Genomic DNA, 27,738 nt, shown 5'->3' with positions numbered 1-27,738 from the left:
TGTGATGGAAGGACTGTTCATATTTAAGAGGAAGGTACCCCATCCACCTCTGAACTTTAGAGCTGCAGTCCCAGTCAGCCAGCAAGGAGGGAACAGATTGTGCTTTTCCATGTCCGGCACTGTATAAACCTGAAGATGCAAGGTTTGTCACACATGAGTGATTTGGTATAACCAGAAAGTCTAGGCATGATGGCAAACCTCAAGGGAACTGCCCAAAGATTAATTCCTTTTTGCATCAGGGTAACAAAGACACGAGAAACAGGTCTGGAAAGCACAGCTTGATGTGGAAAGTGCTCCAGATAGAAACATTTCTCTGCCTCTTTGGGAAATGAAGAAATATTCACTAAGATACTTGTTTGGTTTGGGGTACCTAGGAGATCTGGGTTTAGCTCTTAGCAATTTCTCTCCTGGGTTTATTACACAGACGTTTCACATGCTCTAGCTGTAAAACAGGGTTACTGGTGTGCTTCCCTTCTGCTTCTCATCACATACAGAGGGAACTGAGGACAACAGGACCCCAACTTGATACTCTCTAACTGACATCAAAGCACAACTCATAAATATGGAAAAACACAGCGTAAATAAATTACTTATGTGCAAAGCATTTCTAAACATAGTCTAAATAAGGGCAGCATAATTATATCATAGGGATTCAAAGGGTTTTCATAACATCAGGGCCAAATTTTCTGTACGAAAATTTTCTCTTGGGAGAGCAGATTCCAGTGAGACAGAAGAAGCAGAGAAGACATTTTTTTAAAAAGAGGTTTACATAAACAGATTATTTGTGTAAACTTTAATCTCCTTACAGTAGAAACATACACAGTCAAAGCCAAAAGTAGTGTAACAATTTTACAGCAAAGCTTACCAGTAAAAATGCAAAACAAGTTTGTATCAAATTCTTAAAAAATTGTGCACTTTCTCAAACTTAACTTTGTTCAGCACATCGTTTTGATTTATATATAAGGCATTAATTCTATAAGAATCATTTACTATATTCCAAAAATCGCATGACCTAGGTGTAACACTCTATAGCCTGACACCATTTTTGCTCCTTTCAATATTTACAGATTTCATCTACCTGCATTGACATGGAGCACAGAAGCACTAAGAACAAGCTTTGCCAATAATAGGTTCACATTGAAAAAGTTACATAAAAGAAAAAAAAAAAGAGCTCAATTTTGCATTGCAATAACTTGGGTCTGCTGCAGCCATGATTGTAGTTTAAGAATAATTCTCTCTTTTAAATACTTCTTTACTTCCAGTAGTATTTGGATCTTTCCATATGCAGAACTGAATCTGCTCTGCATCTGCATCTACAGGAAGTGGGACCCATTTCTACAAGCTACCCAAAATCAGTTTTTCTCCTCCTCCCCAGAACACAGTCCTTAAGTTTCTTTGAAATTTAAATCTTCTATAAATGGCATCCTTGAAGTCATTCTAGCTACTATGTACAGAAATGGCTCAGGCAATTAAGTTAGTCCACCTTGTCATTAGTCAACAGGAAGTATAATTACTGTAGCTGTAAAGGAGGTATCTAGTGTTCCAGAATAAGTGAGTTTACTTATGGTGAGAGCTCCCTCAATTCTATTTACATGACAACTTCAGGCTCAATGTTAAATAGCAAGTCATCATTTCCTCTTCGAACTTCAAGTAGTAGAGGTGATTCATTCATCACAGCCTCCTGCAGGTCACTGGAAGTCACCAAAGGACGCCCATTGACTTTCACAATGATATCTCCATCCTGGATCCCTCCTCTGCAAAGGCAAGAAAAAGGCACTAAGGATGCATCCCATGCAGAGGAAAAGTACAAAGGGTACCACCTCTTTTGCAAATGCAATAAATTTTGATTTGTTTTAGTCTCCACTGAAGAGAAATTCCAGCCTCCTGACTGTGAAATAATAACAGGTGGCACTTGCTAAATGCAAAATAAGGCTCAGGTTATTTCACTGAAGATTTTTTCTTGAAAAAAAAAAATCAATTTGCTCATGTCTTTTACAAAAGTACAACAAATGAGAAAGTGAATCCGTAATAGATAAAAGCCTTTTTTTCTAAGTCCATTTGCAAGACCATGCTTTTATGCCACCAGTATTTATTTCAAGAATTGAAAATTAAAACTGCAAAATTTCAAGACAAGTAAAGTATACTAGCTAAAGTACTGGGAAATTATTTCTCTCTTGCTGCTCAAATGTAATCCTGAATAGCTGCTTTTATTACTTTTGCTTTTGATCTTCCTAAAATAATTTTTAGAAATATTTTATTTATTTTGCAACTGTTCTGTAGAACAGCCTCTTCCTTTAAGATTAAGCACTGTCTCAGATAACAGCTCTGACGGTGCCTTAGCTGTTGCCTACTTAAACTTAATCCAAGTTTCTGTTTATTAATACTCAACATACTTCACAAAACTCCTCAAATTAGTTCATTGTATTTGGGATGTTCTTTTTATTTGCACACTGTTAGTGCTTCATAATGTCATCAAAGGTTGTAGTGAGGTGGGTGGCAGTCTCTTTTACCAAGTTACAAGTGACAGGACAAGAAGAAATGACCTTAAGTTGTCCAAGGGGAAGTTTAGATTGGATAATAGGAAAAATTCCTTCACAGAAAGGGTTTTCAAACACTGCAAGAGGTTGCCCAGCAAAGTGGTGGTGTCACCATCCCTGGAGGAATTTAACAGATGGGTAGAAGTGTCACTAAGGGACAGAGTTTACTGGTGGCCTTGTCAGTTCCAGGTTTGACTTTTTGATCTTAAGGGTCATTTCCAACATAAACAATTCCATTATTTAAATATTTCTGAAATGCTTCATTTTTGCAGAGGTGAGCAGAATCTTAGCACAAATATTTTAAACCTAAAGGCACAATTTTTAATTGTTTAAATACAGATCAAGCCTGGTATGAGGAAATACTTGAATATAAAATTAATATTACCTTCTACTATCCCTCTGGAGGTTTATTTGTGGTGAAGAAAATAATGTCCTCTACCTACCTATGAGAAGGTGAGTTTGGAACAACTTCATGTACATAAATTCCACTTCTGACGTCAGGAAAATCAGCATTACTGTGCTTCAGCTCCTCCACCAAGCTAAAAGAAGAACAAAGTTATACAGAATTTGATTTCACTACAAAAGCATATGAATATTCTTATTTAAACTTTTTGTGACAAATTAATAATTTGCCTGTTGTTTTGTGATGAAAATGTAGGGGATTTGAACTTGGATTAAAATCAATTGCATAGATTTTAAGAGAGGTAAAATCCTCACCTGTGCAAAGCATGCTAAACCTAACAGTCTCGCAAATCTCCCGCAAGAATCTGCAGGAGATTCTTTGGCTCTTTGTAGCAGTAGCACAGAGGGCCTTGTTCAAGAGCACAAGAACAGGAGCACTCTCTGGGACAAAAGGTTTTTCTGCCCAAAGAATTAATGCTGGTGACAGGGCAGAAATTTGCTAACTTTTCTAATTTCTTTTATTTTGCAAGTCATTCTTAATTTGTGTTTATCTAGAACAATAGAGTTTTTGATAACGCCAGAAAAAAGACAGAGCTGGAAACTTCAGTTTCCTCAAATTTTTGTGGATTACTTTCTAAAGAAAGAAAACAGGAACCCCCTGCAAAACAGAGCCTCTACAAACATCCCCTCATTTCAGAGATGATGACATCATTTCAGGTCTGTGTACAATGTGGGTTAAAAACCATTTCTAGAAAGAAAGATTTTAAGCCAAGAATGGATCACTGGGCTGTCTGCCATGAAAAACTGGGGTCCCATAGAAGGAAAACAAGCCAAAATGGCTACACAGCTTCTCTTTATTTGATTTAGTACTGAGGAAGCTAACAAATGAACAATTAAAGCAAACAAAACAAGGGAAGTGGTCTTTTTCTGAAGACAGGCCTGCAGACATCTTACATGGCTTACTTAGATGCTCCAACAGCAGTAAAATCTCACATCATGTTCACAATTATGCAGAGAAACATCCTGAGTGTCTCTCCATCAGTGATGTTAATGCCATTACACTGATTCATTCCAGCTGAGGATCTGACCCTTCAGGGAGGACTGGAGAAGAGTAACTCAAGGAAAAAAGATGGCTTTACTACAACCCCAGCTGGAAGTTGTCTTGTTTAATTTTGCAGTCTACTGCCACATTGGAAACATGCCTACTGCTGGGAAAGAACATCAGCACAAGAGCTCTCATTTATTATCCAAGAATATATCTGGGCAACAGCAAGACACAAAGAGGGAAAAGGCAGTACAGAGCCAGAGGAGGGTGTCCATTTCTGGCTTTGTTAACATGGAGGGACAAAGCTTTAGTTTGGCACTTTAGCAGCTCTTTCTAGTTAATGATTAGGCACCAAAGTCACACCATATGGCCTCCACTGGCACTGATAAAACACCACCAAACCCTCCATCAGCTGATCTGTCATTGGCACTCAGAGTCACCTGAAAGCACCATTTTGTTTAAATGCCACCGAAAACCTGGCGTAACTCCAAGTGTCCTTGTCAAGAACCAAAGTCTGTGTTTAGGCTCTTCCTATTTTCCCTCAGCCATCAGCAGGACATCCACTACTATCACTATTTAGAGATTTTGCAGGTCTCAGAACATAGATTTCACCTATGTCATTTAAAAGCCTGAAGATTTCCTGGAAGCCAATGCCCACTTCTGGATCTCTGGAGATTTGTAGAGAAAGATTAATGAATTTCTGAAGCACTGCTGACCCCATCTTGTGTGCATGAACATGCAGTTACCTCTCTAAGATACTTACGCAGGTGTTATTGTCAGCATTCTGATGCCAATGAAACGTTTCTTCCCATCTGAAAGGAACACACAGGATATTTAAGAAATATAGGTAAACACTGACAAAAATAACTGCTCTGATGACCCAAAATACCTGAAAATTAAAACAGAATGTATCAGATTTTAACAAAACTAAACAAAATCACACACATCTGTACTAAAGGGGTTTTTTTTAATTTTTAAATTAGCTTTAGTGTACAGAATGACGACCCCTCTCCCTGCAACTAAAGGTAAGAGGGAAAGTTAATTTACACTCTGTAAGAGTTCTTCCTCCAGGAAATTCAGGAAATTATTGTGATTTAGTATCACAAGAATTCAGTAAATGGAAAATTTCATAACCAACTACCATTTAATCTGAAACTGGTCAAGACAATTTCATCATATGATGTTCTCATTAAAATGCAGAAATAGAATCTAAACAAATCTAAATTTCCACTTTTCAGAGAAAGGGCAATCAAAAGGTTCACACTGATTATAATGCAAATGGCTTGTTATTCCCACCCCAAAGAATAAAAAGCAAGTTAAAAAAAAAAACCAAACAAAAACATGTAGACCTTTGCCAAAATGATCACAAAAATACTCAGGGGGCTGGAGCACCTCTGCTATGAAGATGGGCTGACAGAGCTGGGGTTGTTCAAGCTAAAGAAAAGAAGGCTCCAGGGACACCTTAATGAGGTCTTCTAGTATTTAAAGAGGGCTTATAAGACTGGACAAAAGGTAATGGCTTCAAACTAAAAGAGGGTAGATTGGCAGTAGGTATCAGGAAGAATTTTTTATTATAAGAGTAGTAACACACTGGAACATGCTGCCCAGAGAAGTGGTTAGATGCCCTAGCTGCCAACACTCAAGGTCAGGTTGGATGCAGTGAAAGGTGTCCCTGATCACTGGAGAGGGGTTGGACTAGATGAACTTTAAAGGTCCCTTCCAATAGAAACTATTCTCTAATTCACTAGGACTCTGTGGAATTTTAAATTGTAAGAAATCACTCCTTTAGGAAGAACACCACATTTCTGAAGTTGGCTTTTACTAAGCCAAGATGTTGCACAGCTGGCTTATGAAAAACATGCAGTTTGATGACTTCCTGCAGTGAGTGCTGCAGTACTCAGTTACATCCGGCATGAAACAATATTTCCACTTATTTGTTCCAGAACAACGACTTCACAAGATCTTTGAGTTTCTCCAGGTTCTCATATGAGGAAAAAGGAGATGCACACAGTCTTCTCTAGCTCTTATTCTTTCCAAGAAAATTACTCCCAAGTAAAGGACTTAGTTCTGAATATTACACATGCCAAGTATTCCTATTGGAGTCACTGAAAATGTTGACTACTAAACATTGGATTTACTACACTCTGAAAAATCTGGCATCCATAACTGCCAACCCTACTTTGCCATGGAATGCTTGGCTCTCCTCTATTTTAAAGTAAAACTAGCAAGATCAAAATCTGCTATAGTAAGAATATCAAGAAGTCCAATTGCTCAGATTTGAAGTCTGAAGAGCTTTGGGCATGACCATGAACTAGCTCATGGCGCTCCTCCACTCCCCATGGCAGAAATGTAATTTTTCATTTTTCAAAAATATTCAGACATGATAATTCTCCCCCCTAAAAACAATCCCCTTGTCCATGTAATGTAGACAGTTAAATAATGAAATTCCCTTCATAAGACCAGTGACAGCATCTGTGATGACAAGTTTTCCATTTGCATTAAACATTTTGATGCTGCTCATCACCTGTGAGGCAGAAATTTGCAGAAACATGAAGATACTCTGGAGCCTGAGTTAGAATTGTTTACATGATGAAAAATGAAAATGAAAGAAGACAAAAGAAATTGACTTGGAAGAAACAGAACTGCAAGAATGAAAAATCACAGGAGAAATTACACTAGTGATAAAAGGAATTATTTCTCCAGTGGCTAAAGATATATGTAAACATAAAGCTTTAGGGAAAAAAAATAAGTCTTGCAACTACAGACTTACTCCTAACCAAAATTCTAATTCTGCCTTCAACTTTGGGCAAGTCAAAGTATTACTTCACTCCTGTTCATGCACTGAATTTCAAAAAGGCCTTCAGCCCTCTCTCTGCAGTAGGTTTGCCATACTGCAAACAGCAATTCATACTACAGGAGTAGCATGCTATTTATTGCATAAAGTAAAACTAAAAACTACAAGCCATAGGTTACTTTAGCAGCAGAGTATACACTACTCTCTTTCCCCTCTCCAGACATTTTGTGTGTCAGAATATAAGTAAAAAAAAAAAAAAAAAAAAAAAAAAATCAGTCCTTTTGCTTAACAAGAGTCCATTCCATTGAATTTAACCCAAGTCAAACACCTTCAACAAAAACCACAGTTTTCAACAGTGATTAATGGGAATTTTATGGTCCATCTTATTTGAAGTATCAGCAGAGACTGAACAGGCACAGACAACCAGTAGTAGAGTTTTATCATTCCCAAAGTATAGGCACGGTGATGCAGAACAGTATGTGGCACCTGCATCTACCATTGTCATATTACATCTGCTCTGTGAATAGAAAATCTCAAAACCTGTCATTCTGGCAAATTGTGCAATTATGAGATGAAAGAAAAAATATTTAGGAGAACTGGAATAAAGTGATGGCATAAATCTAAGGAGAACATCACAAGGGTGCAGACCCAGCAGTAGTTAACATATGTTAGAAGAATCAGGTTTAGCAAATGTGAAACCATTGTGGCCTAAAGCTGGAGCACAGCACAGAAGAGACTCAAATCTCATTTTTGTAAATACCAGGCCAGATTAAACACTGATTCCAGAGGTACAAAGCCAAGCAAACCAACCTCAAACACAAGTTTGAACTTAAATCTGCTTATTGTTAATAGAAAGTCACAAGCAGCTGACCCCAAGTATCTAGAAGCAGTTCACTATTCCCAGAAATTTCTGTTTCACAATAAGGAAAGCACTTGCCTTACTCTTAAACTTTATTTATTGATCAACAATAGAGATAAAAACCAGACAGAGAAACACCAAGTGAAGGCAGAAATGTTTATGACTTACAAACTGTAGCAAAAAGAACTGATAAATCCAAATTAAGGGGGCATAGACTCAAACTTCTATGGGCTTGAGTAACTGTGGTACAAAATTATACCCAATGCAGCTGATTTCAGTGGGGCTAGGATACCACCAGGACTTCCAAGTGAACAAATGGATCCTGCAGTTCTTATTCAAGCACCAACTTCTACTTTTCTGATAATTCCTTTTTCACCTAGCACATCCTGCAGATTATATGAACAGCCCTGAAAGCATTTAAGAAAGATATTCTACTGCCAAATAGAAAACATGCAAGCCTATAATGCTGGACTGTGTGCAGTGTCCCTTTCATATAAACTGCATAGCTGAATTTAACAGTGGTCTGAACCTACACTCAGCAAGGCTCCTATGCTCATGATTTGTGGTAATTATTATGGGTAATAGTCATTCAAATACAAAGGTAAGAATATTGATTCAACACAACTAATACAAGGTCCTGGGGATGTAAAATGAGGATTTATGTAAATGAGTTGTTAGGTGTGGCCAATGCAGAACTCCCCCATTTCCCCTTGCCCATCTGAAACAAGGTTTATTCACTTTTCCGCTGACACTTTTAGAGGCTAAGCTGATCTTTTAGGATGGATTTTCTCTTTAATATTTTTTTCAAATTGCTGACTTACTGACTTCTACCTTAAAGCATCTAAAAGGCTTCCTAGTTTTACTGTTTTGCTCAACTCTAAACTAGGAATAGATAGAGCCAAGACCGAAATGGAGAAATTCCTAAAAAAAAATTAAAAAAATAAAATCAATCAATGCTTAAGTATGTAGTTAACTTTTAGACATAAACACAGAATACTCAGCTGGTTAAAACTGAGATACAGATAGAGACACTTAACTTTATGTAGCAATTTAAGACTAGCTAACTATAAAAGGACATTAACCTTATTACTGGGTAACCCCAAAATTAGCAAAGGCTTTCAGACCATTCAACAGACAAATACCTCTGTGAAGGCTGTGGCAAATCTTTGGTTAAAAATACATTAGGTGCTATTATATACTCCAATGCATTAGGTAATATAGAATGTACAGATAACAAACAGTGCAAATTCTTCATTCAAATTACATCCTCTATTTTTTCTCCACTCTCCACTCCTGCTCTTCAACAGAGCAGATATTTGAAATTATATATAATAGATGAGATTTAAAAAAAATATACGCCTTCTATATAAAACAGTTATCTGATCAACTGAGATTCAAAGGACTACTGTCCAGCCTATTAAACAACTGAGTATCTACTATGCTAGAAAAAATCTGGAAAGAGTGGTATTCTAAGGGAATGTTATCATCTTCAGGCAAAATGATATTAAAAGCAAAATGGTAATACCTATAAATGTCTTTCTATGACCTAATTGTACCATAAGGGAGGATCCCACTGAAACTACTGAAACATAACTGGAAGAAAAGAAAACATGATAAAAACATCCCTAAAATTCTGCTTACATAAATTCATTATGCCAAAAAATAGTGACCATATAATAAACCTGAGAACTATTACTGAAGGCCTAAAAAATACAAACTAAGTCCCAAATATGTGGTGAAAATATCTCATAGAAACTCTCTATGCATTAAGGGTGTAAATGACTGTTCTGCTACAGCAAAATTATAAGATGTACTTCAGAGAAGCAAAAGCAAAAAAAATTTGTTAAATAATAAAATTTCCTGTGCCCCAGGGTTTTTGGAGCAGTGACAGTCACAGTGACACTAAGAGAAAGTATAAATCTTTTCGATTAGGGAATTATGTGATATGATTAAAAATAAAAATCTTACAATCCCGGTATAAACTTGAATCTTTCACAGTTTTTTCCTACAGCTCCTCCATGGGAAAAGCTGCCTCTGGGCCTATAGCTGAGTTCATCATTCTGTGGAGGTAAAGGTAACTGAAGGAGCAAAGTGACTGATTTCAGCGGTGACATCTCTAAGCTTCACTGACTTTCCAACCCCAGTTACCAAGAGACAGTGAGTTCTGCACAAGGCTTGAGTTCATGCCTCTAGGCCAGGCCTGCAGGCTGAGTCATTGCTCCTCCTTGGACTGGGATGAGCAGTTTGGTTCTAAAGAGTAACATCACTAATGGGACACCTGTTTGTTTTAGACACCAACAATAAGTTAGTAACCAGGGCAAATAAGTACAGCTTTTTGACATGTTGACTGAAACAAAATTATGTCAGCTACTTTAAAATGCACTTCTCAGCATATAATTAGCAACTTTTTTTCAACTACTCCTTCCTCCTTCCCCAAATCAACAGTGAAAACAATACGGTTTGTGGAATTCAGCAAAACACAGATGAGGGGACCCATCAGGTTTTTGATGCTCTCACATAAGCAGATGCATCACTCTAAAACCACTGACTAAGCTAAGTTTCCAAAATAACAGTATCTGAGAGGACAGTGAAGCAGGGAAAAAACCCTGGCATCAGGAACTGGATGAACTCAGGAGAAGACAAGATTAATAACAAAAAGATTCAAGAGAAGAACAGCAGCAGCCAACACTCATGGTAAAAGATTAGTAGTAGGGTGCGGACAGATAAATTGGCAAGAGAGAGAGTAAGGAAGGTTTGGCCTGGATGCAGCATTACTAGTTCAGATTTGGCTGTGCAGCCTATAGTATGACATCTAGAACAGGGTGACAGATATGGTGCAGGCATGTAAAAAAAGTCTAAAGTACTGCAGTTGTCATTGCCAATATATTTAGATTTATATGCTGTCTAGTGCAGAGACCTTTCTTTCTGCCTCTATCCCATTTTCCCACGTATTTATTCACAAATTAATAACAGCCTTTCTTCCACCAGGGCCTGAGAGTCTGTCACAATATGTGATTATATTAAACTGACATGCATGACCATGACAAAATATAGGTCAGGTTCTATGGACTACACCCCACCTGTGGACAGGTGCTTTTAAAGGGTATTTTCTACAGTATACCTTAATCTTTTTGCTTGGACAATAAATGAAAAGAGGACAATAAAACTCCTTAAACAAGTGATCATCTGTTCTCAAGATAATTTGAGACAGTGATGATTCATCTGTGTCCTCACTATTCTCAGAGGCCCTATTTCCCATATTTATACACACACTGTCTGCTCTTTGGGGGTGTGAGTAATAAAAAGTCTCTCCCACTTCTGTGAGATTGTTTTCTATTTCCCTGTCTGTGATGCTCTATAATGGAGAAGGATGCTCCTCCTTCCAGTAATAGGACCCCACACCTGTGTCTTTTGGCACTTCACCAGGATCAGGATAATAATTGGAAGATGTCACTGTTTCTTGCAGACCTTACCTTTACTTTGTTTGTCATGTGACTCTGTGAGAAACTGAGTGATACGATCTGAAGGAATAGCAAAAGAAATTCCAGCTGTGACCTTCAAGGTGTTTATCCCAATCACTTCACCATCCTGTTGGGAGACAACACCCAATTAAATTTGCTCCTAAATACAGGATCCAGCTCTCTGCCTAGCATTTCATGTTAAAAGCTGGTGTAAGAAATTTTAGAGTGTTGTAATCGCTTAAGAAATAAACACTACTTATAAGGGAGGATCTGGGCTTTGATTCATGATCCATTTCACATTTAACTGTGATGGCCAGAGAGATTACAGTACAGTGTGTTCATCCAAGGTCCATCCCAACACTCAGCAAGACATTCCCTCTGCCAAGTGGGCAGTGGAGTCACTACTACCACTACAACCACTGCCCTGCAAAACTTTCAGTGCTGATTTAAAGCAATCTACTTTCAAAGAGTTGTGTGGGGTTGCCAGGTTCCATCTCTGTTGTGCATCCCACATTTCACAGCATGAACTAACGAGTATATCTGCTCCCTCCAGATCCAATATTCCTCACTGCAAAGTAAATTTTTCTGTGCTCAATGGGGAAATGTTCTCCTATAGTGTGTGAACTGAGACCTAATTTGCATATTCTGCATTAGCTACAGGCTATCTGCCCACCATTAGCTAAATGAATGGAAGCTGGAATGACCTATGAATCTTTCCAAAAGAACATTCTCCCACTTGAAACTAGCTATTGAAACAAAACCAACCAACCAAACCAAGTCACATGGACTTACCAGATTAACTAGAGGTCCTCCAGAGTTGCCATACTGTAAAAATGACATAAGGGAACAATAAATTAATACTTCACTGTTGGAAATGCAATTCTCATTACAAACAGTACTGTTTTTGTAAGTAAATGAAAGAGAGGAGGTAATTTCTTATGCAGTACTGACAGACACAATATCAATCACAGAAGATTACAAGTAGGTCTTATTCTACTCTTCCATCCCTCTCATGACTACATTTTTTTTTTCAGAAACAGGAATTAGCTTAGGAGCCACTCCAAATAGTCTAAGACATTGAATAGCTACAACTAGTATTTTGATTCTTCTAAAGCCTGTCAGAACAAGGTTTTGAAATAATTAATAGTTATTTAAAGTTATACTTCAGTGAAGTGCTTGTACAATTTTTGTTTCACTCATCACTTTGGTTTGTAACACTGTCAGTCTCTCATTCTCCACTGGAGCAGAATACAGTGGTTTGCATATTTAATCGCAGCATATCGCTATGAGGTAGCTACTACATAAGGATTGATTTAGTAACCACAGACACATATGCCTCTCTAGGGAAGGCACAGAGCAGCTCTGAACAGCCCAAAATTACCTAATACCTAATGGCCTTTCAAGGAAACATGCAACAGGACCACAGGAAATGAGAGTTGGGGAAGTTGCTTGTCCATCTTCAAGCTGGCTCAACAATTTGTTTTTGAGTGAGGCCAGAGATTTAGAGTAGGTTTGCAAAACAGCCAAGAGCAGCAACTTACCACTCAAAAGAAACAAAAGCTAAATGATGTATGACAGAGAAGTAAGACACAAACTGTTTACACTTAGATAGTACTGGGCAAGCCTTATTGATTTTTTGGAGAATAAAACAGACATAAAAATTTATAAAACAGCTTCAAAGTTCAAATTAAACAAATAGATAAGTTCCTTATATTCTATCTCTCCAGTGACCAGAGGCTGCACACGTGATTGTTATGTCTGACTAGCACAAAGAAACCAAAATAATGATTTTTCAGCCTTGCTCAGCACATAGTCTTTCATTCACTTGTCTTCTGCTTGAAGGATGTGAAAGACCTTCAGCACATGCAATACAGCTCCATTTAGAACCTTATGGCCCTGTTTTCTACTGCCCTATGTTACTGCTGTCCCAGCATTCCTCAAAAGGCAGCTGCATGCACATTCCTGCAGAAAAGTCTTGGCTGAGCCACAGGAATGCTCTGAACAGACCAACTCTCAAACTCCTCCCTTTCTCAGGAGAAAATGAGTGCATTAGCTAAGCACAAAGCATCCTTATGCCAGGGATCATCTTCATGTTTTGTGGTCCCAGATGGCAAAGCAATTCAAACTTAGTGTCATTTTCCTCACCTCATCTGCTATCACTCTTCCTTTGGTCCAGCATTATCTGACACACTCTGCTATCCTTGTCTAAACCTGCTCATTAGCTTTGGAAGGCAGCAAATGTCTAAGTACATACACAAGGAAGGAGTCTGAGCTTGAAAAATGTGTATAGGCAAGAAGTCAAGAATCCCATGCTCCAATTCTGTCTCCACCACCAATTCAATGTGTGCTCCCAAGTAACCCATCTTGCCTAAGTTTTCCTAATTTTCCTTGCACAGCTGAAGAGTGTAATTCCAATTAAATGTCTACAGAGGTTCAGCTCCTGTGTCACACAAAAGCTTTTTGAAAAAGCTCACTTTTATGTCATATCTTAGCACAAAAAATAATTTTCCTCCTTTTTCCTCCCTACACAATTTCTTTCAACAAGTCTGTGACAATAACGATTTGTGAAGCACTCTGTGTGTGTAAAACACTATTAATTCTTGTTATGTCAAATGTGACATTAAAGTCCAACAAAAAAATCCTGAAAATATTTTCCTTTCAATGTGTAACAGATTTAAGGTATAAAATTTCAGGCCATTTTCCACCTCAGATATGTGTGCAGCACTCATTTTAGAAGCAGTATAAACTAAACACACACCCAAGCACTTCACTTAAGCTCTTTAGATCACTCCAAGATGCTCTGAAGGAACATTACTTTAATGTATTTCTATATAACATGCAATGCTAGGACCTTTAGCTCTAAACCGTACCTTAAACTTTCTGTTATTTTCCACCTTGATTCTTGTTCTGATTATGTGATGTGCAAAGGAAAAACAAGAACAGCAACAAAAAGCCCCAGTCCTCTCCTTATGTTCTTACCTGGGTGTCCTGTCATTAAACTGAAGCACATACTCTCAATTTGACTACTCCATCTCCTTCTAATGGATGGAGATGAAAGAAATTTTGGCTCCCTTCTACAGCTTTCTTGACCAGAGCAACTCAGCAGGCAGAGAGAGAAATGTTTTAATTTACTGCTGGTCGATACAACCATGTTGCTGCATGAGATTTACAGAATTCAAAGCATCTGACCTATGCAGCATCCTCACAGAAAACCTCAGTGGGAGAATTTTATTTATCATTCCCTTCACAACACTGTCTGAACACACCTTGCAACACTGCATAGAGTTTTGAAAAAGAGTTTCACTGGTGTTAAACAAAACTGTTGTATTCATCTCTCAGAGCAGGCACTTCCATGCTGCACAGTGGGGACAGACTGTGAAGTGGAACCCATCCCACACCTCGTGCTTACATTAATAATGGCATCTGTCTGGATGTAATCCATGTCCGAGTCCCGCAGGCCCAGCTCTTTGCCATCTCGCTGAGCAGTGCTGACAATACCTGTGGTCACAGTGTTCTGTAAGGCAAATGGGCTTCCAATTGCCACCACAAATTCTCCTGGCCTCAGATCAGCTGAGTGTCCCAGTAACAATACTGGTAGTTTTTTCTTAAGTAAACAGAGAGAGAAAGAAATAAGCATTAGTTCATACTTGAAAATAACCTGATTGCAAAGATCAAAAACCAGCAAAAAGTTAGGAACAAACACTTTCCATTACATTAATGAAAGAGCCACTCGCTATCCTATACCCAGAACTTATGCTGCTTTATACCATCTTCAAAAACAAACAGCTATCTGCAGCTCCTTGCAATTTCACTGAGAAAAGAAGGGCATCAAAATTTCCTTGTTTTCCAGCAGATTGTTGCCTCCTCCTAGAAACAGCATACAAACCAACTGTTAACCAGTTGTAGCCTGCCACTCTCTCTGCATTATGCCCACCTTGCAGTCCATACATACTGGCACAAAGCTCAGAAAGGTTAGCCTGGGTATTTAGGTTAAGATAGCACGATTTTACCACATATTAAGTGAGTTTTTGCCCAAATGAAATGAATTAAAAGATTTTTTTTCCTATTAATTTTTACAGTTCCTAGCACAGAAGACAAAGTAATTTAATTCCAAGATATGAAAAGTTTCCAGACCTGTATTTCAGTACATTGTTTTCCACAGATGTTTCTAAGGAATCCTTAAACATATTCTAGTAAATAATTTTGTACTAAGTGAAACTGAAACTGCCCAAATGAAGGCACTCTCCTGTTTTTGTCACTCACCTTAGGGTGAATCTTTATTGTTGCAATGTCAGATTTCTTATCAATGTCTTTGATGGTTGCTTCATAAGTATCTCCATTCTGGAGCTGTACCTTCAGTTGTTGTCTCCCTGATATTGCATTTGTGCTTGACACCACGTGGGCATTGGTCACAATTAAACCAGAATCAGACATAATAAACCCAGATCCACTGGAAAGGGGGACATTTCGACCAAAGAGAGGGTGCCTGTACAAAAAGCAAGAAATTTAGTGTCATAAGCAAAGCCAACTTAAGAAAAGATTATATTAGACATCACTTACCACCTTTCACCCTGAGAATCAATTTTTTTTAAAAATTAAAGAGAAAGGATCCCTTCCTGAAAATTGTGACTGGTTTTAGTCAGTCAGGGAGATAGGAACTGAGGTTTACAGAGAATTAGCAGGATCCTTTCCCTTCGGTTTCCAATTCTGTCTTTATAAACTTCCTTGCACAGAGGGTAGGTGACAAAAAAGGAAGGAGAAGGAGCCCATCTGATCCCACCGGTTATTGATTACATACTGAAAGAGGGAAATAATAAAGCTAAAAAAATAACTGATCATCTAATGGGAAAAGGGGAAGAAGGAACCTTGCAGCTGGACAGAGGCATAAAGGAAGAGATGAGGTCTAAGGGGATTATGAAGCCCAAGTGCAGACTGGAAAAAGCATGTCTGGAAACCAAAATTACTAGGAATGTGAAAGAAAAAATGAAAAACACTAACAATGGATAAAACTTGGTGGGAAACAACAGGTAAAAGATTTTACAAACAGTTCAAGGTATTACAAATTTTCTCTATGAACAACTGCCATACATGACCTTATGTCACGGGAACATAAGGTCTTCTGCATAGCAGAAGACAAGAAAAGGCCCACAAAGTCTTTCTTACAAGAGATGGTCCTGGTTAGGATATTATTTGAAAATTCTGGACTATTTAGCAGTAAACAATTGGAGCCAATCCCAGGAAAAAGTAGTATCAAAATAAGCACCCAGAAAGCTGCTGGGCAAACATTTACTTGTAGGGAAAGAACAAACAATCTTAACTACATATGCAAAGATCTTAAAGATCTTCAGCTGTAACATCCTCTCAAAGGACCAATCACCATGTGCATAAAACTGTCTCCTGATACACTTGACTATCTTGATTTTGTAAAATCAAGATAAAGCCTACAAAAAAAAGCCTACAAAATTCTCAAAGAAATTCTTATATCTGTGGAATTTGAGAGGACTCTAGGAAGAAAGGTATTCACATAATGGACTACATGCAATATTTACAGTAATTTGTTCTGACAGCAGGGAGTTCGAGGACTCATATTTAAACCTCTCAGGTTGCTTTGACACTCAGTGTTGATCTTGCCGTATCAGGTCCAGCTTCAGCATCCTGAATATTGGTGAGGTTCTGGTCAAAAAATTTAGTAAATTTCTTTCCTATCAGGAGTCATTTCTGTGTTTGGATAGGCTACATCTCCTCAACATTCTACCTCTTAATGTTCTTCCTGCAAAAATAAAATCACCTCTCATTCAAAGCTGAAAAAGTAACAACAAGCCATTTTTTTCCAGCTTAGTGTCTGAATATACACACACACGAATATAAATATGTATATATATGTGTGTACATATATATGTATGTGTATATATATATATATATATGTATGTATGTATGTATTTAAACTGAAATAACAAATACACTCCAAAAAGCAGAACATTTTAGTGAAGGCTGAAGATACCTCCAAAGATGAGATAGACTTATTTTAGGGTAGATAGTATATATTTTATAGTACTGTAAACCCATTAGAATAGATCTACTGAACAGGAACAAAACACACAAATGAGTGGTGGTTCTCTGGAGAAATGGGTCTGCTGTAATATTTTAGAATATTTTATGAATCTCAAATTCAAGAGGAAAGTTACTACACAGTAGATCTTTGTTAAACAATGTAACTAAAACCAATTGAAAGCGTTACCTGAGGAAAAGTTCAATGTGCACAACTGCAGGTGCAATCTTTTCCACCACATCAGCTATGAAGTTGAATTTGTATCTTGGGCTGCTGGACTGTAGGTGACCTATACTAGCAGAAAGAATTGGATATGTTAATAAGACAATACATTTTTTTATCAAGTAGGCAAGGTGAACCTGATTTGGTCTGTTTCTCCTACTAGAACAGTTTTCAAGCAGTACTGGAAAAGATATCAAAGTCATAAAGATTGTTCAAAACTTACCTAGCATTCTGTGTGATCCTGAGAAAATTAAACATCAGGTTCACTTAGCTCTACGTTCTTTTCTTTGGAAGTCTATAAACTCTGTCATGAGCATTTTTCTGAGGACAACTACTTGTTATTATCCAAGACACAGCAGATCATCAGACAGGTCAGGCTGGAAAGGACTTTAGGAGGTATCTAGTTCTACCTCCTGCTCAAAGCTGCATCAGCTACAAAGGTAAACAGAGTCAGGACGTCCAAAACTCCAAGGATGGACATTCCAGAAACTGCCTGGGAAACTTATCCCACTGCTTCACTGTCCCCCATGATGCTTAGGTTTTTCTTACATCAAGTCTGAACTTGTTGAGCTCATGCTTCAACTCATATCCCTTGTCTCTCCTCCCATTATGCACCTCTGTATGGATCTGGAACACAGGGAGGCTGCTCTCAGCTCCCCCTGAAGCTTTCTCTTCCTGAGGCTGAACAAGCCCAGTACCCTCAGTTTCTCCTCACAAGAGATATGTTCAGCTCTGCCCAAACATCCTCATGACCTTCTGAACACACTCAAGTTTGTCAATGCCTTTCTTGTGTACTGAGAGATCCAAAACTGGATGCAGTATTCCAGATGTGGTCTGACAAGTGCTGAGTGCCACAGCTGCAGAATTTGGGAGTCACAATTCAAACTTAAGTTCTAATTTTTTTTTAAGTAGACACATTAGAAACCTGCTTTAACTTACAGCCTTTCCACTTAAAACTTTTTGCAAATTAACATTTAAGCTATCACATGCAGCTGGGCCTAGCAATAGATTACTGAAATGTCTGACAAAAGCCTGTAGGGTACCACATTAAACAGCACTATACACAGCATTCATTAAGAGTGGATACAATACTGTAAAATTGAGCTCTTAAAGAAGAGGGAAAGCCCACAGCATCTTGGCTTCTAATGCCACAGCATCCCGGATTCTAGCATCACAATATCCCAAAGGAATAGCACTGCTTGTGCTAAATGTCATATTCTCTGCAGTCCCTGATACACAGAGCCATACCACCACACATGCAAAGCACATGATAGGGGATGTATCACCAAATTCAGATAGCAATCTTTCGTGTTCACAGCCTGAAGCTTTAAAATTAACTATGGGATCTACCAAAGGGTGCAAATGAGTTGAAGAAACCAGATCAAGAAGATTAGGAATTTCTTCACAGAAGTCTGCAAGTTCTTTATCTTGTTACTGGGCACGGTATTTAGTTCTGAATGAAAAGAAACCCTGCTTAAATTTATCAAGTTAGATTTATGTGATACTGAATAAACAAATGGAAAAGCTTGGCAGGACTAGGTTCAGTCTATTATTTCTATGTACATTCTCACACACTCTGAAGAATTCCTCCAGCCAATTTAATGTGCTTGTTTTAGTGCTTTGTTTAAAAGAGACACAGCAAACAGGAATCACAGAGGACAGTCAAATGTAAGCACAATATACTGTTATTTATTTTGCTTACAAGGCCACTGAAGAGTTATTTTACCTTTAGTTCCCAAGCAGCTTGCCTGATTATGCAGTATATCCTTTGAAGTCTACTGACATGACTTTGAACACTTGCCTACACAGCAAGTGCTCACTGACAGGATATAACATTGCCATCACATTTATCTTAATAGACATGACCATGCTTCAGTGAAAGGCAGCTGATGAACTGCACAGAACTGGGGAAAACCTGGGGATGAATGCAGCCTTTCAGTTGGTGTAAATCAGCACAGCTCTGTGTGACTCAGGGCAACTAAATCCATTTGCATCTTCTAAGTGCTCAACTGTTCTGCCCAGACCAAATGGATACAGCACTGTAGACAGCCACAAGCACAGGAAGATGCTTGTTCAAAAACCTAACTCCTGCCTAGCCACCAGGCAAACATCATGGGTGGCAGTGGCTTTCCAGGTAGGATTTGGGGGAGGCAGAGAGAAAGTATCTGAAAGAGGTAGTGAATGCAACATGAAAAAAGGTGAGGAAAATAAAATGCAGCAATACAGAGAGGAGACTAAAACTGAAACCATGTTTATCTTCTTTTCATACAACAGTAAAAACATTTCTCTGTCTGAGCAGAAGCCCAGAACCTACCTGCTGGGATTAGAAGACAAGAATGATCAAACCTGAAAGAAAATCTAAATCTGCACCAATATTAAAGGGAAATCTAAAACAAAGGAGGATCAAGAATAACAGACACTCAGGCTTTGTATGAAAGGTGTGTCTGAAGATCTGGGCTGATCAGAGATGAGCTGTTTTTTCTCTTGTCTGGTGGGGACAAAACACTGGTGAAAACTGACTTACAAAGCTGATCTTTCTTGAATAATTTTCTGCAAGCTGGCAGTGATGAGAACCTTTAAACACATCATATATATGATGTGCCAGGAAGTCAAACTACAGATGTGGAAGGTGTAACTGCACACTTGCATTCATTCAGTACTATTTAAGGGAACAGAAGTGTTGGTTATTATTAACAGTATTTTAGTGCTGATGGTTTTCATCAGAAGTCCTCAATATACTTCAAATAGGAGGAACTGAAGCCTGGGAAACTAAAGAAGGAAGCAACATCTAGCACTGAGTATACTGTATAATGTCACACTGAATACAAGTGTTACAACTGTAGAGGTAGAATCTATCCTTTAATTTGCATTAGTTGGTAGACACTAGCTACTGCCACTGTCCTTACCAAAAGAGAAAGTTAAATATGTATCTCCCCCCTCCATATTTCTGCTTTCTGGAGTCCCACATAGCCTTCAGATCTCTGCTGCCCTGAGCATGTAACAGCTCTGAGCCCACAGCACCTTTGTAGATTTTGACCCATTGATCCTCTGAGATTTGCCACATAGTTTTTCAAGGGTCTCTCAATAACATGCATTATTTTCCACATTATTACTGAGTGTTCAAAATCATCTCACACTAACAAAATCTAATTTATCTTGGCAAAAAACCATATTTTAATCCGATTAGCCAAGTGTTGCATAACCAAGAATTCAAAGGTGCTGCAACCGGGTTGCATTTGAAACAAAACCAAATTTATGCTGTAGGAGTCCTTAGCTGTCTATGCATTTCTTAGCCAAAAAAACTAGATCTCCCCAATCTGCTCCATAGCCACAAATCAACCAGATTTTCAGCAGCCTTGAACTTTGAGCCTATAATTTCAACTAAGTGATTAGATCTTCAGGTCTCCAGCTCCCCTTGCAGAACACACAAAATTCAGATTTCAATTTAAGTGCATGGAGCTAAAGATTTTCAGCCTGTTTTCTAAAGTATGATCTTATGTTTCCAATTTTATGGGCTCCAACTACACTGAATTTAAATGGCCAAAGCTGAGTGCCTTTTGGGTAGGAGTAGCCTTATTATCAGTTTAAGATTTTTCCTGGATAGTGAGGTCATCTACAGGCTATGGGTCCACTTAATAGTGGTTTATTTACTTTCTTGCAGAGACAATAGATCCACTCCAATCTCATTAACACTGCTGTAAACCAGGAACAATGCCAACAAATCTGTAGAGTTAACCTAGTATGAAGAGAACTGGGAAAAAAATCAGCAGAAATAATCATTATAATCCCACTGAAGACAATAAAACCAGACCAATTTACATTTGCAAAAGACTGAACATTTCTGAATATCTGCCAACTTAGTCCCTGTAGAATTAAATCAAATCACATTCACTGCTTTCTTAAAGACAACACATTGTATTAAAATCCACAATTTTATATTCATTAAGAATTTGTGAGCCTGGAAAACTCATTCTTTTAAGGTTGTTTCCCCATCCCCCTTTTAAAACCAGCTTCAGAAAAGATCTGTGCATTCAGCAAAATTATTATGTCTAAAGGAGGACTGCAACCTGGCAGATCTGATCACAAGGGATAAACACTGTCCCTTCTGTGCTTTCATGGAAAGAAATGAAAGATAAATAAAAGATTATAATGTCTCTGCTTAAAAAACAGAAACATCTGCTGGAAACATAGGTTCATGGGCAGCTTTTCTGATGAATTCAGCATTAAGATCAAGTTGCATAGCTGTGCACTGACCATAAAGCCTTGGTGAGTTTAATGCCACATTATGGTTCAGGCAACTTGTTTATACAACGGATGTCTACCGTGCACAGATGAAAACAATTTGGTGAACCAACACCAAAGTGGCTTTCTTGTGCAATGCAGCAATCACAAGGGCCAGACAGAGACAGACTGGCACAAGCCTTCTAGCACAGACACCACACTGACTTTGTATGCTTGGTATCCCTCCCTTCCAAGCAACCCTCATGAGGAGATACAGCAAGAGTATCCTTTTCCTGACACCTATCCTACAAAGCAGTGAAGTGCTCTACTCTGAACTGTATACCAAATCCTGTACACTATCCATCCTCACCTGCAGTAACACAAAGCAACTCAGGCATAAGGAAAACAAGCAGCACAGGAATGTGACCAAAGTTTGTGTTTCCAGCTAATACCTTGCAGTACATTTCCTTAAATACAGCTGCAGGCAGCTTTGAGGCTTTGATGGCAATGACACCAGCAGGAGACTTCTATCCCTCACTGGGCCAACTTCTCATAAAAACAAACAATCATACACTTAGTTCTTCCTCTGTATCTTTAAGGTTACATACAGGCACACTCCAAACACCTGTGTGCAATGACTTATGAATTAACTGTGTTTCAAACATTCTCTTAAGAATATGAACTTTTAGGCTCATATCTTGCAAAGATATGACTGACTTGGGTGAGTCAGTCACGACTCCTTTCTGAGAGTGAATTCAGGTTAACAGTGCAGAGGACACCAAATGGTGAGTGTCAAGTCCAGCCTCAAAGGTTTTCTAATTAATCTTTAAATTTTCCTAGTTCCATTGACAAAAAAGCATCTGTACTTAAAAAAAAATATTTTTGCTTCCATGTCTTAGGTAAGAAAATACAAGTCTTTTGACACATAAACTCTCTTCACAGAAGGTATCTGCAAAATAACCTTGCAGGGAATTTAACTGTACTAAGCTGTACTGAGAGATCAAAACCAGTCCTTTGTTCAAGAAACAAGTAGATTGACTATAGAAGGCAGGTGACCAAGTGAATCCTTTGAGTGAGATGTCTGACATCTTAGTAGATTAATATGCAGCATTCTTAAAAACTTACACTTGCTGCCCTGAGAAACAGGGCTCTGTAAGAATAGATCTTTGATTACAGAGGTTATCCCCCATAAGTATTTCTTCCACTCCTTACATGCTAGCTTGTAATAGCTTGTTATCACAGTAAGTGAAAAAAGGCAAGGAAAAAACCTAGCTGTTTTGCAATATATTCCCATATATAAAGGTATATACTGTTGAAAAAAGTTTAAAAAACCCCCAGTATTTGTAGCAGGGAGTTTAGGTTTGCTCAGGATTTCTGCAGACTGCTCCCATTAGTATCTCTCAGAAGCCCCTGGTCACTGGTACATTGCAGAGCATCACTAATGGAGCTCCTGGATCTCCATGCAGAGCACACTCCCTTTAGTCCACTGTGTGTAGAACCTGCAATTTGGCGTGGTGCTTGTCAACCCAATCCAGGACTTCAACAAGAAAAAAACCATTTTAAATTCTGCTAACTTTTTGATTATCACTCAGTAACTCTGGACACCTCATTCCTCTCTTCCTGCCTGCATCCTTGTTTCATGTATCCCTATTCACCAGACTGCTGTCACCAGGAAACCACAGCTGTTTCTCAGTCTGGATGGGTTTATCACAGCCAGAATCTAACTCAGCAGCAACACAAGCAACTGAAAAAGGAGAGGAGCAGATGTTTCAGGAGCCACTCAGGGTCTGTAGATGTTCTAAAGAGGGACTTAGTCATACTATGTGAACCTTCTGTTATCTGAGTTTATTTTGATATATGGATGGTTAAGTAAAACTGTATTTACTTCATAACTAGCTTATCCCTTCAAATTCTGAGTCATCTGAGGCCAGGCAAAAACAGGAGAAAGAGAAATGTGACAGCAATTCTAAACTGTCAACTTTCTTCCAAGCCTCTCATTACAGCCATTGCACGTTATTGTTAAAAAAAAAAAAAAAAAAAACAAAACAAAAAAAAAACCATAATTGAGTTCTATTCCTGGCTCAACTACCAATTCAGCCTGACCTTGGGCAAGACACTCGGTTTCTTTGAGCTTCAGTTTGTGCAGCTGTAGAACTGAACAAAAAAAATTAAATCTCAACAGAAAACCAGATGCTTCATCTAAGCTGAGGTTTTCTGAGACAAAAAAAAAAAAAAATGAAGCCAAAATAAAGTGAACACTAAAATAGTTTCTTGAAAAAAAAAAAAAATCTCTTCTGCCTCACAGCTCTAAATTCCTAAGCCTATTAGCATTAGATGCAGGAGGATTCCTTAAAGAAAATGTCACATATACCAAATGCCAAGCACTCAGCAAGCTCTCAGATGCAGGCTAGTTCACTCATTTTGGTTAAACATTTTGATTATTTCACATAGATCAGTTTCAACCAAGTTTTAGGAGTACTAAAGTTAACATTTGCTGATGTGAAAAGGTACAGGCAGAAAACAATTTATAACTACAAAATACTAGAGAGATGGAACACTGCAGCTTCAAGCTGGCATCTGAAAAAATTCTTGGCTCTGATGATATACTCTGAGAGGAGCTCCAGGAATATCATTTGAATATCCTCCTACTCTGAACTGGTTTACCCTTTCCAAAGATCAGGATATATATGAAAGGCCCCCTATGTTCACAGAAAGGCTACAACAGTACCCTTATTCCTTCTGAACCTTCCAATCATTTTGGCCAGTTGCTATGAATAAATAGGATGGTTAGTGGTTTACCTGACATAATGGAAACACTAATGCATGTTTTACAACTCCATTAAGCGTAGCACTTCTCTCTTTTCAGGAACTCTATGGGAAACGTAGCAGAAGCAAACCCTTAAAATAATATATCAGTAAGTATGTGGAAAGATACTGCCAGCATTAACACTTCCATAAAGAGACACATTTTAATACTAAAAGGAAATTACTAGCTTAAGAGAGTACTAAACTTTCCAAAGTTAAATCACCAATCCTGATCACAGGCTCTGAGCAAAGGCCTCTACACTTTACTACAACCATAAGACCATTTGATAGCCTGAGTATCAATATGTTACACTATAAAGGAGCTTTTCAGGCTTTTGTATTCCCTACTTGGGGCTCTACAAGACTACAAAACCTTTTGGTGAAGAAAGCAAACCAGGCAAAAGACTATATTTTACGTGGCTGATCTAATACTCAGTGTTTTTTCTGCCCTGATGGGCATTTAGAGGCGTTTTCTGATTCGCCCGTCGGGTAAATACGGTTAACAGCCCAGGGACAGTCCCGGAGCTCAGGTGCTCCCGGGTCCCGCTCTGTTCGTGCGGGCTGTGCCCTGCACAGGGGATGCCACCCAACACCGCCGCCCAACAGCGCGGCCGACACCGCAGCCGGCGCCGTGAGCGAAGGTGGCACAGGCCGGACGGGAGCGGACTGGTGCATCTGCCCTGCCTCCAGAAAAGCTTGTACCGCTGCCCTGCCTCCAGAAAATCTTGTACCGCTGCCCTGGCCTGGCAGCCGAGCCACCTCCCCCCACCTCGCTCCCATCTGGCAAGCGCGCCCGCCTCTTGTCCCGGGAGCACTGCGGCGGCAACCTGCACCTCAGCGAGGCATCATCCACAGCCGTGCTGCTGGTTTGGGGGAACCCTTCCCAAACCCCAGCCCAAGCCCACCCTGAGCATCCAGGAGTTCTGCTGGTCAGAAAGCACCTGAGCATCCATTCCGCATACCACAGGTGTCATTAGCAGCTAGGTGAGGCGCCACATCCTTGGAGGTTTTTAGAGTCCCTAGAGCCACCCAGTCTTCCCAGGCCACTGAAAATTATGACTTTCTTTACCCTGAAAGCCAGGTTTCCAACCCCTCGCCCCGCGGCAGGTCCCACCATGCTCCTACCCGATTCACAGGCTCCCTTCTGGACCTGGGCGACGGCGGGCAGCCCGTGCTGCAGCGCCTTGCGGCTCACCGCCTTCAGCTGGCAGATGTTGTCGTAGGTCCGCCCGTCGCTGCCGCACACCTGGGCGCTGAGCTTGCACTGGCAGACGCCCTTGGCGAAGCGCTTGCCCATGGGGTAGCGGCAGTCGAGGCTGTCCCCGCAGGGCGGGTCCTCCTTGCGGCCGCAGGAGTCCCCCTCGCCCGCGGCGCAGATGAGGCAGCAGCCGCAGCGGTCGGGGACGTACCCGCTGGGGCAGCTGGGGCTGGGGCACGTGGAGACATCGCAGCGGGCCGGGCACTTGGCGCGGCCGAGCGGGAGCTCCGCGGCGTGCGGGCCGGCGCTGAGGGACAGCAGGAGCAGCGGGCTCAGCAGCGACACCCGCATCCTCGGCGGGGACAGCGGCGGCGGAGCGCGGGGTGCGAACCCGGCCGGCCCCGAGACAGGAGGCGGGAAGGTGCGATCGCGGCGAGGGAAGGGGAAGGCGGGCTTTATGCACACTCGGGCAGGACAGTGCCTTCTGCCCCGGGCAGCGCTTCTGCGGGGCGAGCGGGACGGCGGAGGGCAGCAGGCCGGAGACAGGGCCGCGGAGTCACGGCCGGCTCGGTCCCCGCAGGACGCGGCGGCTCCCAGGACTCAGCTGGCCGGGCTGAGGCGCCGAGCCATGGCACGGAGCGCCGAGGGCAGGCGGAGCGGGAGGCGGTGGTAGCGCTGCAGGGTTATATGAGGGACGGGCCCTCCGCCTCCCGCAGCACCGGCAGCCCCGGGCGGGCAGGCTCCACCCCGGGCGGGACGGACGAAGGGAGCGGGGAGGGCCCGCTCCCCTCATCTGGGCGCCGCGGAGCAGAGCCTCCCGCCTGCTGGTAAATCACCGCCCCGAATGGGGAGAGCCCGGCGTGAGGCGGGCTGTGCCACCCGCTGGACACCAGGGGCTGTGGGTGCCCGACGTGGCATAAACAAAGGCGAATCTGTTACTTCTGGGCGGCTGTGAGCTCTGTGAGTGCAGGGGCAGAAAGCCGGCAGCCGCTTTGCCTTCCCTCATGCTTGTCTTTAATGTCAGCACTAATAAGGGCGTTTGTCGCCGCTGCCACCGAAGGGTAATCAAGTTTGGCCTCTCTTAGTTTGGTCTCTGCTGTAATGTTAAACACGCTCTTAGGCACGAATCTCTCTTTGCAGGTGTCGGAGCAGAGACACAAGTAGCTGAACACAGTCCTTGCAGCCACCCGTTCTGCATGGCACGTTGTACGAGACACTTGGCAGCTGCCAAAGGGGATCTGCTGGGCTCCCCAGCGTCATTTGCTTCAACAAAAGATTTGGCAGCTTCTCTATAATAGTATTTGGAAGTATTGTCAAAGCCTCAGTATTTGAGGTTTGAGGGTTTTAATCTACTGTTAAACGTATTGAGTAAGACTATCAGGTGGAAGAGTGTCTGTTGAGCTCTCAACTAGTCACCTCCACAGTCTGTCTTCATAACATGCAGAGTAAGTCTTGCCCATGCATGCCATCTTTATCAAGAAAATTCTCACTTTTGCTTTAAGGTAATCACAACTTTTGCTAGACATAACTTTCAAATTAATTAATCCAACTATGGGTTGAGCTGGCTTTCAAAAAAGTTAAGCTGACTTCAGAAAAAGGACGTCTGACATAGCTCACACAGAGGCTATACCAAACTTTGGAAGTCTTACTTGCTGGATATGACACATCCAGCCTTGACTTCTGCCTGCAGTTCCCTTTTCCCTCTTTTTCTTGTAAGGGATAAAACTCATGAAGTTCTGTAAGGCACTGTCTCAGGCCTTCTGATGGGATCCTGTGAGCTAGGATTTGGTAGGCACAATTCACTGAGCTGCATCAGGGCATAGGGTTGGAATCACCATACTGTGTTCTAATTAAAGACCTCTTGAATGCAGTAGGCAGAAACCAGAACCCCCCACTACAGTTAGAGAGTTAGTGTTTTGTTGTTCCCTTTGTTATAGGGGCAGAGTTGGTCTAAGCCTGGATTTTCCAAGCAGCAGCAGTCTCACTTATGACAAAAGAAGGTATACCTCATAGCTAAAGATGTGGCAAGTCTTGTGATAAGAAAACTGTAAGATTTTGCTGTAGCATGCATTTTTCCACACCTTGAAAAGGTAAGGTTTACCTAAATGACTTTATAGTGCAATATCTAAAATATGAAAAATGTTG

At 40.4% G+C, this 27,738-nt stretch overlaps 1 protein-coding gene across 1 annotated transcript; it reads right to left on the bottom strand.

Annotated features, from left to right (window-relative positions):
* Positions 1-778: 778 nt before the first annotated feature.
* HTRA3 (HtrA serine peptidase 3) lies at positions 779-26,265 on the bottom strand. Its single transcript, XM_059845245.1, has 9 exons — positions 25,521-26,265; positions 17,337-17,436; positions 15,362-15,584; positions 14,508-14,702; positions 11,891-11,923; positions 11,111-11,225; positions 4,748-4,796; positions 2,981-3,076; positions 779-1,754 (listed from the first exon to the last, which is right to left on the bottom strand). Exons 1-9 carry the CDS (start codon positions 25,942-25,944, stop codon positions 1,589-1,591), a joined length of 1,401 nt encoding a protein of 466 aa, XP_059701228.1. The 5' UTR covers positions 25,945-26,265; the 3' UTR covers positions 779-1,588.
* Positions 26,266-27,738: the final 1,473 nt, after the last annotated feature.

This window comes from Haemorhous mexicanus, chromosome 4, assembly GCF_027477595.1.
Source record: "Haemorhous mexicanus isolate bHaeMex1 chromosome 4, bHaeMex1.pri, whole genome shotgun sequence".
In the NCBI taxonomy this organism is placed as follows: domain Eukaryota; kingdom Metazoa; phylum Chordata; class Aves; order Passeriformes; family Fringillidae; genus Haemorhous; species Haemorhous mexicanus.
The sequence above is the reverse complement of the archived record's forward strand: the minus strand, read 5'-3'. Positions and strand labels throughout refer to the sequence as shown.

Excerpts from the sequence above, each read along its gene's own strand:
- HTRA3 (XM_059845245.1), bottom strand. The coding sequence starts at position 25,944 with ATGCGGGTGTCGCTGCTGAGCCCGCTGCTCCTGCTGTCCCTCAGCGCC. Across the intron at positions 11,924-14,507 it reads AGACAGATGCCATTATTAAT|TATGGCAACTCTGGAGGACC; the intron begins GTAAGCACGAGG and ends TCATTTTTACAG. Across the intron at positions 11,226-11,890 it reads GAGGACCTCTAGTTAATCTG|GATGGTGAAGTGATTGGGAT; the intron begins GTAAGTCCATGT and ends GTCTCCCAACAG.